The sequence below is a fragment of the Capricornis sumatraensis genome, chromosome 3 (genome assembly GCF_032405125.1).
Source record: "Capricornis sumatraensis isolate serow.1 chromosome 3, serow.2, whole genome shotgun sequence".
Taxonomy (NCBI): Eukaryota; Metazoa; Chordata; class Mammalia; order Artiodactyla; family Bovidae; genus Capricornis; species Capricornis sumatraensis.
The window spans coordinates 23111957-23124400 of record NC_091071.1 but is presented as its reverse complement, the minus strand read 5'-3'; the positions used below and the strand labels follow the sequence as shown (position 1 = coordinate 23124400).

At 42.1% G+C, this 12444-nt stretch overlaps 1 protein-coding gene across 1 annotated transcript; it reads right to left on the bottom strand.

The window, feature by feature from the left end:
- Positions 1-317: 317 nt before the first annotated feature.
- ZP2 (zona pellucida glycoprotein 2) lies at positions 318-12062 on the bottom strand. Its single transcript, XM_068969167.1, is given in 18 exon segments — positions 318-552; positions 1475-1559; positions 1971-2067; positions 2142-2277; positions 3894-4083; positions 4238-4362; positions 4463-4554; positions 4638-4825; positions 5622-5748; positions 6429-6610; positions 6698-6794; positions 7742-7906; positions 8053-8094; positions 8810-8962; positions 10407-10501; positions 10920-11003; positions 11826-11915; positions 12002-12062. Coding segments are annotated over 18 exon segments (2244 nt in total).
- Positions 12063-12444: the final 382 nt, after the last annotated feature.

The following is a 12444-nucleotide window of genomic DNA, read 5'->3' as shown; positions in this document are numbered from 1 at the left end:
TCTTGTATATATGAATGGATAGGGTAAAAGACATTAAAGCCACCTAAATATACCTCTAGAGGCAGACTGTCACTAAGTCCCATTATTGAATTCTCTGGCACTGCCAGTTTTGGGGGTAGAGGGCAGAAAAAGCTAGTGATAGGAAGCTATTAAGTCAGGAATACCCTTATTCACATCCACACAGAACAAGCCTTTCAAGAGGACTGTGGAAAGGTACTATAGTCTCTAAAGAAAAGTGATTGCAAGAAAGAGTCCTTAAACTCCATCTAAATTTAAGAAACAAGAGGCTTACTTCCACATTTTATTTGAAAATCCAATTAGTGGTTTAGCATTGTGATTCTTTTCTTGCGCAGGTAGCTGATTAGGCTTAGAGTTGCCACAACGCCTGCTAAGACAACTACAGCAACCACAGTTTTAAAAGCAACATATCCAGTAGTCCCATGCCCTTTAGAATCCACAGCATCTGGGAAGGAAACAGACATATTCAAGTCTTAAGATCACTTACACTTGGTTTAAGTTGAAGCTGAAGCTTTACAATTAAAGTTACCCAGAGAAGGAAGTGAAAATAAGCTTCAAAGGGCTCACTTGGGAGCTTGCAAAAGAGTGTAGTCTTTCCCCCTCAAGCCAGCCGCCTTCTCGCCTTACTCCACTCCCACGGTTGTTCCCACTTCCTACTTGCTTTCACTCAGATCAGATGGGCTGACACCTGGAAGGATCTCATTCCCAGCTTGTTTAACATTCTGGCACTGATATATATGGTTAGTTGTCCCAAGTGCATGATTTCTTGCAGTTAGTAGCTAGTGATTTAAGTGAGTTTAATTTCAAGTTCTAGGCCTAAAATTAAGACTATCTGGGATGAAGATATATTAACATAATTTAGTAAAGACTAAAGTTTTGTAATAGTAAGCACATGTCTTCTGACCTGTCAGTCTTTTTAAAGAGCTTGAAATTCTATAGTAGGCCCAATATTTGAGGACCAAGATTTAAGGATTCTAATGTGGCATTAGTGACAAAACTAGAATTTTCTTAGTTATTAACAATGAAAGGTCCCTGTACAGTAGGTAGACTAAATGATCCTTCTTGTGGGAAAGGGATTCTAGGAAGGGTACACAGACTTAACAGAATCTGTTGCTGGGGAGAGGTGCATTCTCTTGTTTAATCATAAGCATTTGATATCTGTGGGCTCCCCTGGTGGCATTAATAGTAAGATATCCACCTGCATCTTACACAAGAGACACAATAGACGCACATTTGATCCCAGGTCAGGAAGATCCCCTGGAGTTGGAAATGGCACCCCTCTCCAGTATTCTTGCCTGAAATATTCCATGGGCAGGGGAGCCTGGTACGCTACAGTCCATATGGCCACAAAGAGTTGAACACGACTGAGCGCACACGTATATTATCTGTGCACACTTAAGTCTGACATAAAACCAAGAGTTTCAGTTAAAAAAGTACCCAAGGCTTTAAATCCATACCTCTGAATGAAGAGCCATCTGACAACAGGAGGATGGGGCCTGGGAGACTCGCTATCATCTTCTCTTCCTCAGTGGCCCCTGTGGCTGCAGACAGACAGTTTGACCTCTGGGATAATGAGTAGTGGTGAGAAGTGTTTTGAGGGTACACCTGCTCTGTACGGACTCCCTGCTCTATGTAATCTTGCCTCCCTTCACAGGAGAGAGCATACACCTTACTGTAAGAGCAGGATGAACTATCAGAGACTATCAGAAGACAAAGTTCAGAGTCTACATAGACTCAGAAGAACAACTTTTGGAGGGTCTCAGAAGATCAGGCTATAGTTTAGGTGCAAACACTAACTTGTCCATGGGAATGATTGTGAACCTGTCCATCACAGACTCCCAGGTTTCTTGGGATCTTGGATTAGATGAAAAACAAAGCACTCATTCCTAAACTCCGAAAGGATCAGGCTTGCTTTAAGTAAGCTCATATTAAATGAAGACTTGAAATTGTACCTCGCCTGCTTCTGGATGACCCAAGGCAAGATGCAGAACACAGGGGGAAGTTAGAGGACAGTTGATTGCAGATTAAGGCGCTGCAGTGGAAGTAGACCTGGAGAGGAGACAGGAGTTGAGTGGAGCTGATGTCTCAGGCAACTTGTCCCAGGTAACTAGTTAATCACTTACCAAGTGAGAGAAAACTGGGGCCTCTGACACAAAGGCAAAGGTCTTCACATCAAACCTCTGATAGTGATTAGGATAGGCCACCGAGGAGCCAACCGGATGGAAGGTGGTTCGGTGGTTGTCCAAGTTGTATTCACAGCTGGAAGGTATATTTCAGGGTGGAACATCAGCTGAATTCACCTCAGACTCAAACTCAGTGTTTGCTTAAATTCAGTCACGTGTAACACCTTCAAGACTATTGCTCTATCTTCTACCTGTGCTGTGCTTAGTCACTCAGTAGTCGCTCGGTCGTGTCCAACTCTTTGTAACCCCATGGACTGTAGCCCACCAGGCTCCTCTGTCCATGGGGAGTCTCCACGCAAAAACACTAAGTGGGTTGCCATGCCCTCCTTTAGACCTTCTGCCTGTACTTTTAGTTTATTTCATATACTTCTGACTTGACCATCCAACAGTATCCATGAAGTTGTAAGTTACTTGTGCTAGGTTTTCTTCTACTTTGTGTTAAGTGTCAATACCTATTTGTATGCCAGCTATACTCATCAAGAATTATGTAGCTCTTCAGATGACAATGGCTTAATTCTTATGAATCTGGGTACTATGTCCCAGGCAGTTAGTATATGTTGCTGATAAAGAAAGGGTAGAGAGCTCCTGCCGTTTATTTTAAATGCTAGCAGAGGGTTATAGCTTCATGTGTCCAACTCTTTGCGACCCTAAGGACTATAGCCCACCAGGCTCCTCTGTTTATGTAATTCAGGCAGGAGAACTGGATTGGGTTGCCATTCCCTCCTTCCAGGGGATCTTCCCCAACCCAGGGATCGAACCCAGGGCTCTTGCGGATCATACATTGCCGGTGAATTCCTTACAACTGAGTAACTAGGGAAGTCCATTATGTCTTATCACTGACTAAATATTACTTTGGGCTAGTTATTTAAGTAGTAAGCTTGGGTTTCTTTATAAAGTGAGGGGGCTAGTGTCGCTCATGGAGTTTTGTGAGTTTAGATAATGCATCTGGAGTACAGATCATTGTTTTTTGGCACATGGTAGTCATTCAGTGGGCTTCTCTGGTGGCTCAGATGGTAAAGAATGTGTCTGCAATGAGGGAGACCTGGGTTCAATGCCTGAGTAGGGGAGATCCCCTGGAGAAGGGAATGGCAGCCCCTTCCAGTATTCTTACCTGGAGAACTTCATGGACAGAGAAGCCTGGTGGGCTATATACCTCATGGGATCACAAATAGCCAGACATGATTAAGTGACACACACACACATGCATTCAATGCACCTTCCCCAGGTGGTTTGGTGGTAAAGAATCTGCCTGGCAATGGAGCTGGGAAGATCCCCTGGAAGAAGAAATGGCAACCTACTCCAGTATTCTTGCCTGGAAAATCCCATGGGCAGAAGAGCCTGATAGGTCACAGGGGGTCACAAAGAATTAGACATGACTTATCAATGAGCAAAAAAGTTATTCAATGAGCAAAAAAGTTATTCAATAAATAGGAACTAGAAATCTATTCTCTTTCCAGATGTTAGAGTATTCAAGTCATTATTTCCTTGGGAAGGATACTTTTAGATTTAAGGGTAATAAGATAGGAGTCAACTTATTAGTATTAGACTGAGGACTGGTTGGTAAGAAATAAGAACAAAAATCAGGGCCTTTGATATAGTGCTCCTCTCAAGCTCAAGAGCGTTTTATTGTTTTTTTTTTTTTTTTCACTGGCAGTTTGATTAGCTGGACTACCTTATGTGGAGAATACATACCCATCCACGATAATATTCCACTGAGGGAGAGAGGCTGGGTCCATGGTGGATGTTGCCCAGCAATCATCTAAGACCAACTTGATGTTGGGGTCAGTCCTATTTAGGACTCTCACTTCTAAGTAAATTGGTTGGCGGAGGTATCTCACCACAGGGTAGTCCTTGTCCCCATATGGTTGCAGGTAGGAATTATCTGAAATGGAGGAGAAGCCATTCTGGTACTCAAGTAGTTGATGGTTGCAACAGAAGCTTAAGCATGGCAACTACTCTAGTCTGGTGTAAAGTTCATTTTAGGAATGAGTCCCCTGGAAGTTTTTAAGCAGATTTTTTAGGTTATAATGTCTCACCTGGGTAGGTTTGCAGGGTCAAGGCAAGTGGACCTGGCTTCACTGAGGCTACTGGAGGAGGAAGGCTTTTGACGTTGGTATTTATTAGCATGTTACTGCTGCTATAATAGCACCTCACCGTCATTCTGTAAGAGTGGGTAGGTGGGGGTGTTGAGAATTTGAGGTTAAAAGACTGCTCAAGTTTATTGTGGCACTTAAAAAAGTTAAGTAGCAATTGTGTCACACCTGAATTCACTATCTCTGGAAATTGTGCTTGGAGGAAGATCCGCCCAGAGAGCATGTATTTCATTTTCATAGATGACTTTGTCATTCTCAAACTTAAAGGTTAGAGAAAGTGGTTAGTTATCTCAAATGTAAGTCTTAATCTCTTGGTGTGTGCCAATACTAATCTTATACTAACCTTACGTCTTGTTCCACATCCATTCAGGGGTATATGAAACTTCACCAGTCCTTGAAATGGAGCTTTAAAGACTGGCTGGCAGGAGGAGTCTCCCACCTTAATAGTGTCCAAGTTGAGAGCTGGTTTTGTTTGATGGCGGTAGACCTTGACGTCCATAAACCCATCTTGAGTACACGGCTTCCCTGAAACTATATCATGGAGGGAGTTTAAAAAATGTCTATGTGACTATTGTCATTCCTAGTTTGAAATTTAATGAAGTTTGGATTTTTCATCAGGAGGCAACAGAATTTAAGTCTATTTGGGAAAATAACTTGACAAGCAGCTTGCATTACAACGGGAGACCCCAAGGTACCTAGACAGTAGTGAGGCTTGCTCTGTCTAAGGATTTTTCATCCAAAGAAAGAAGGAGCAGGAGACATGGGAAGAGGCACCAGGTGGGGTAAGAAAGCCATGATGAAACCCGATGTGGCTTAAAGTGTAGTGCCTGTGTCCTAAAGTCCCCCTTTTCAAGACTCACAGGTCTTGGTTTTAGGGGAAGTTGAAGCAACAACTAATTTTTTCTATTCGATTTGACCTGATACAAATAAAAAGAAGCACAGAGGCAATAGTAAACAAGGGCAAATACCAACTTCCATATTCTTTGAGGAATTTAAGAGTTTGGGGAAATATTCAGTCCCTCTAGTTTCAGATTTAAAGCAATCTAACTTAGATGGTGGGCTCAGACTTCTAACATGAAGCATACCCAGGTTACTTAAAAACATTAAACAGTTGTGAAACCTTCCTGTATGTGTATTTTGGAAGTGTTATCTTCCTTAGATTCCTATCATAGCAGCTTAGACTGCTATTTGTGGTCTAACCAGTCTTCCATTTCCTTAAAGTATAAGCAGTACAGAACTTACTATTTGAACTCCTGTACACTTTCCCCCATGTAAGAGTTAAGAGAGAATGTAGAATGTAGGAACTATTCAAGAAAATGATCTTTACCTATAGAAACTGTGGACTCGCAGACACACTCAGGATAAATCACCATGGATACCATCTCTAGTTGGGTATAAAATGTCAGCTTCAGTGAAGATAAGTAGAACTGATAGGGTAGGCATTTTTCAGAGAACTGAAATGGAAGAATGTCAGTTAGCAGCTACAGCCTGTTGAGCAGGTAGATAGGAAGGAAGTACACTGAAATCTGCAAGGCACACTCCAGACTGAATATGGTTTTCCTTTAAACCAGAGCAAGAGATACCATCACTTCTCTAGACCGGATTCTTCCTGAGGCAGGAAATTTCTCTAAGTTCATGCCCTCAAGTACCTAGCACTGCAAGCTCTTTGTACTAGACATTGGAATTTGATCTGTTAATTCAACCTCCAAAGAGCTGAGTACCTTGCAAATCCAGGAGTTATAAAATGTTATTGCAACATATACACCAACATAAGATTATTCTGTGTCCCTGGCAATTGCATCAGTCAATACTGGCTTCACTGAGGATAGCAGAGAACACTAGTTTGGTTCAAATTGTTCTGTTTTTAATAGGCCATGAGAGGTTTATCATTAGATGCTTAATAGCAGTTTGTACTATTCAGTGAACAAAGACACTTAAGGAAAATTTCCATTGAAGTTGAAAAAGACTTGGTGTTTGGGAGTGAATTTCAGTTACTTGAGAATTACTTATGCAAGCTGTTCAAATGAGGCCTCCAAAATTTTTGAATCTTTTTTTACACTAGCAATTAGAATTTATGGATAAGTCAGCAGCCAAATCACAATGGTCTAAAAGGCTAAGTTTCAATGGAACATACTTTCGTTTTGAGGAGAGTTTTGCTGAAATGCAACCTGAGGCCATTTGCTATTTCCATAACAATCCCGCTGTTGTGCAACTGGTTCACAGCAATATTCTTATTTTCAAAGCTCACGGATTTTAACTTCCCAGGAAATTCTGGTATGGTGAGAGTCATGTGTGTGGCATTACAGGTCACAGGATCTAGAAGGAATGACAGAATGGTCAGCTTTGATTAAGCCCTTAGAACAAGATCTTCCACAACTGGACTTGCCCTTTCCTAGGCCTTACCTGACACACAAATGAGTCGTGATGATAAGATGATCGTCTGCCCAGGAGACACATGCGTGAGCTTCAGAGGCACCATGTAGAGATGGCTGTTACCTTGCTGAAGAGAGGCATTTGCAAAGACATTGGTTTACCTGAGTTACTTGAATTTTTGACCAATGCTAGAAATAGTCAGGGCAAACATATTCAACTATTGGGCACCATCCTGGCCCAAGTAGAGTTCAGGTATTTCACCCTATAGTTGTTCTACAGGTGAACAACTAGTTCTAGTTTTAAAATCTTCTACTTTATAACATCTGGCAAGGTGATTTCTGCTCATGACCTGTAGCTGATCATTTCTAAGCAGTAAGAGCTCTTGTTTTATGACTTTTATGGTATCAGCATTCAGAGAGAATGTTTAAGATTCAGCAGTTTGTTTATACTCAATGTATAGCAGTACTGTTAAGATGGCTGATGTTTGAATATGTAGGTGCCAAGACCTGTTCTAAGTACTTTTGGCACATTAACTGATTTAATGTAGTATCTTGATTGTTGGTCCCCCAAATACCAGTACCTACTGGGCTTCCCTGGTGGCTCAGAAGTTAAAGCATCTGCCTGCCTCTGCCTGCAATGCAGGAGAGCTGGGTTCGATCCCTGGGTCGGGAAGATCCCCTGGAGAAGGAGATGGCACCCCACTCTAGTACTCTTGCCTGGAAAATCCCATGGATGGAGGAGCCTGGTGGGCTACAGTCCACGGGGTTGCAAAGAGTTGGACATGACTGAGTGACTTCACTTTCACTGTAAACATTAAACATGGCAATTATAAAACAGAACACCTTCATTAGTTTAGTACTACTGTAGCCCCACATTTGGTGAACTTAGATCTATGGAGAAGAAAAACTGAAGAAACATTTTGTTCACCATTGTATCTCGCCATCTTTCGTACTTAGTACAGTACTTGGCTGTTGAATGTTATAACCTCAATTTGAGGGAATGGTTGAGATTATGCTTGCATTTAGAAATACTGGTCTGAGCCTGGATGGTGGTACAAACAGATTTCACACCTACCGAGTAGTGAGTCACTCCAGTGGCATGGAATAACACTTGGATGCTCATCTTCTGGTTCTCAATCAAGAGATTATATCCTTGCATCAGGGCCTCTTGAAGGGTCAGATTTTGGGCTCTTTCACCATCACCAACTGTAATGGTCCATCCCATCTGAGGTTTGGGACCCTAAAGGCAAAAGTTTCATTTAGAGGGCTGGTGCTCACCTTAACTCCAAGACTATTTAATATTTTAACCAGGATTGAAGTTATGCCACCTTTAATATAGAGCTAAAGGTTTATTTAGGCTTGTAATTAAAAAAATAGTTTTCATACCGCAGTGTCATCAGCCATGCCAGGAAAAAAGTGAAAGGTAAACTGGAAGAAAAAAAAAAGGATGATGTGAAGCTTTTGTTTGGAGATCTCTGAAGTCATGCTATCTGATGGTACATGGAAAACACCCAGAGCAACTGCTGTCTGGTTCTTACAGTGTGAAGGCTGGTGTGGGATATAGTAGAAACACAGGACCAGTCAAGAATCCTAAAAGTGCCCTTAGACATCATTTCCCTATTGAGCTTTCGAGACCTCAATGTAATTGGAAGATCTAAAGCTCCCTTCCAGTTGTACGTTGAGACACTAAGTCCTGTCAAGCCATGCAGTTCCATCACTGTTATAATAAAGCGAGTATTTTTGTCCACTGTTGCTATTAGCCACTTGAGACTATAAAGTCCATGAGTATGTGACTGGGCTGTTTTTCTCATTTATGATTTCCTAGCATCTGGTATAGGGCCTTGTACATAAATATCCAGTTTGTCAAGCTACCAACTGAATCCTTTTTATTGCTAAAAAATGAGGCACTGAGTGCTTATATCTACCTTCTTAGTTTTTAAAGTCACCCTATGTGGTGTTATTGTTTGCCACTTCAGATTTAAAAAAGGTCTCATTGAGGTTAAGAAATCAACCCAAAGCCACATAGCAAGTCAGTAGTGAAATACAGGATTGCAATCCTGATCTTGTTCTGAAGTCCAGCTCTCTCTAGATCACATTCCCCCTTTGGTAGCTGGATGAGAAGCAGTCGGCCTGCTTCACTCACAGACATGAAATCCTTTGAGCAGATTGTGGATCCCGAATGCTGTTCATGTCTTTCTGCTTGCATAACCGGACAGCTGACGTGATACAAGACAGTCCCTTGTCTATGGGCAGCATTGTCATTCATGAATGTGATGGTCATCTGGTGTTGGCCAAGCTGTATGAAAATGGCATAGTAAGGAAAGAGTGCTAGAACTTCAATGAGAAAGGAGATTCCAAAATACCATCCGACTCAGCTGATTAGCAAACCCCTTAGAAGTCATCAGTAGCACAGTTCTAGAAAAGTCCCTCATTCCTATACCAGGAGATTCTTTAGCCTCTTTAGATACCCTAGGACTCATTCATTGGCAGAGAATAGTTCCTTGAGTTTCAGGGCTCAGTCCAGTTTGTTTTCCCTTTACATTTACCCTATGTCTGAGTATCGGGGTCCTATTGGGTTTGCTGTCTCTATCAAGAGATAGAAATACTTATTGAGCACCTACATTAGCAGCCATTGTGCTGGGTGCTGGACAGAGCCATCTTTGCCATTTCCCCTGACTCAGGGAACTCTGCCTAAAGCAGTGGTCAACTAACAATTTTCTGTAAAGTGTTAGAAAATGTTTAGACTTTTTAGGCCACATATGCTTTTAACATTTTTAAAACACTTAAAAACTAAAGCCATTCTTTAGTTTAATGACCATCACACATAGATCATGGACTGGCTGTGGCCATACACAGCTCATATTCTGCAGACCTTGTTCTAAAGGAATACAACACTAAGCGCCCTAAAGTTGGGAAAGTCAGTTTTAGAAGGGAAAGTTTTAATTACAGGAGATCTTCAGTAGAATCAGATCAAGTAGACTGTTAAGGCTTGTAGGATGTACCCTAGACCTATTAAGTCAACTAAGTAAATTCTGTACTTTACAAGTTCCCCAAGTGATTGTTTGCACATAAAGCCTGAAAAGGACTTAGGCTTCTTTTACTGCTCCTAATAACCGTGATTGGGTAGCACTATTGGTTGACAGTAGAAAATCCTATTTTTCAGCTGTTGCTCACCTTCCAGCATAGAGGTACCAGCACTCCATTTGCCAGCACCAAAATAGCATCCCCCTTTCCTTGAGGGGTGTAGATCAAAATAGCTCATGTTTGATCATTTTCTGTGTCTACATACTATGCCTAGTCCTTCATTGTGTCATTCGTCTTTAGATACGTTATGGAAAGATATCATAATCCATTTTCCAGTAGGCAAGTAGAGGCTTGGAAAGGTTAGCTAACTTATTCCAAATCATATATAGATAGTGGCAGAGACAGAAATAAAGCCCAAAGCCTCAATTCAAGGGTTTTGTAAGCTCAGCATTGGAGTTTGGAGTCTAATATATCTTTATTGAGAGTTCCTGTATGCAATGGAGGTTATTTGGCAATATTCTTGGCTTGTACCCACCAGGTGGCCAGTTGCTGCCCTTTCCCTCCTCCCCTACCAGCTGTGGTAAGTGTCTCCAAACATTGCAGGATGTTCTCTGGGATGACCAAAGAGAAAGATCACCCGGATTGAGAACCACTGCTCTACTCCAAAGCTTTAACTCCTAGGTTACTATTTTCCAAGTTACTCCTCAATTACTTACCACTCTTTTGGTACAGTTTTCATATGGGGCCTTCAGGGTGAGCTCTTCAGGGTCCAGAACATAAGTGCAGTTCAGCATTTTAAGACCAAGGGAATCTACAGAAACAAGAGCAGCTTTAGAAAGAAGATAGCCAAGATGTATTTATATCTTATATTTCACTGACAGAGTCAACCAAAGCTACATAACCAAGACTGCAAATCTATTTCTAAGGTACTTCAGTCACTTCCTACTTTTTGTTTTCCCAACTGGGATATAACCCAAGCTCTGAGAGATGCTGTGATTTGAAGATAGACTTTTCTTAGGGAATTCCTGAGATAAGACAGATTTCCAAAGACAGACAAGGTCTTCCACTCTTAGGAGTCACCATGCAGTTCAAGGACCCTGTGACATCATGGTATTTGAGCACCAACTGCTCCAGAGTTTGTGTACTCTGCTCACTGGAAAATGGTGATGACTTTGAGCCAAGGGCTTCCTACTAAGTGAGACTTAAATGAGACAATACACATTACTTACCCACCACAGATGCATGCTGAATCTTGTTGCCAAGAGTTCTTTTAAACTCCACTACCATTCTATTTTCATAGCAAGTGACAGTACCTGAAGAGCAAAGAAAGCACGTGGGGCATCTTTGAACACAGGAGGCATGATTCCTACAGATGTATTGAGGAAACTTTCCTAACAGGCATCGGGGAGGATGCCAGTTGGGAGAGGCAAAGCTTAATCCCCATCCTGGGGAGCTTACAAGTTGATAGGAATACAGAGCTACAATATAAGATACCAAGGACTGTGATGAAGATATCAATTAAATGCCTAGGACTTTCTATCCAGGATAAACCTGGATTCGGGTTAACAAGTATGCATGTGGGAACCAGCCTGGAACCCTGATGGAAATAGAGATGGTAGGTCTGTGAAGACTTGGGGAAAAGTTTTGTCTAAAGATCTTTCAATTCGATAAAAGATTCCCTAGGTAACTCCAAGAACAGTTTTTGAAGACTGAATAATCTGCTGATAGCTTGACACTGTGCATCCTCTGGCTCAGGTGAAAATCTTGAGAAACTCCTCGTTACAAGTGATTTTGCCTGTTATTGTTGATGCTTTCCTTAAGCATGAGTATGTGTTTGAAGATGACTGCTCCCAAAGATGAGGGCTTGGTATGTGGTTTGCTATTCTTCGGGTGTTGTAAAGCTGGAGGCAGTGAGGAAGTAGAAGGTAGTACAGGTGTTTTTCCAAGCTCTTGCATTTAGCTGCAGAGCAAGCTATAGGTAAGCTATGGGAAAACTGAAGTGCCTTGATCAAGATAGGCAAAAGAATGACTGGAGATCGTTTAACTCACTTTTGTGTTTTCTGGCCATCTAGGCACCCTAGTTGCAATCCATTTCAGAGATGCTTAAGGGCACTTCCCTCGCCCAAGAGGCCTACCTGGGAAGGCAGGATCCACCAACTGATTAACATCTGTTGAGTTCACCGAAGCCAAAAGGGTGAAGCATAGAAAAAATGACCTGTAGGAGCAGGAGGACATGAGGGAGAAGATTAAAGAGGAGTGAACTTCAGCAGACAAGGCATTATGTCCCCTTCCTTCTGCCCCCAGAATTACCTCCAGTCTGCACGGAACCAGCTTGAGGGTCTCCCACTGTCTCCTCTCTGCCTGCATGCCATGACCGAAGATACCACCAAATCAACCAGGCAGAGGAGCGTGCTGCTCTGGCTTTTATAGCAGGAAGCAGGCTGGTCCCCGCCCTCTCCCCATTGGAGTCACCTGAATCTTCTCTAGCCCTCCCAGCTGAGAGGCAGGGATTTGGGAAGAGCCTTTCCAGAAGGCCTAAAATAAGCAGAGTTTTGCCCTTCCTGACACTTGCCTTGGTTTTCCACCGGCTGCTCTGCAGCGAATTTAGTTCCTTAAAATTGGCTCGGGTGAATGAATTGGTACATTTTCCCATAACACTAGGAAAAATAGGATCTTTTGGACAAACTCTTTAAAACTCAAATGTAGAGTGAAAGAGTGGGGTGGGATTTTTTTGGAGGAAAGATCATCTCTTGT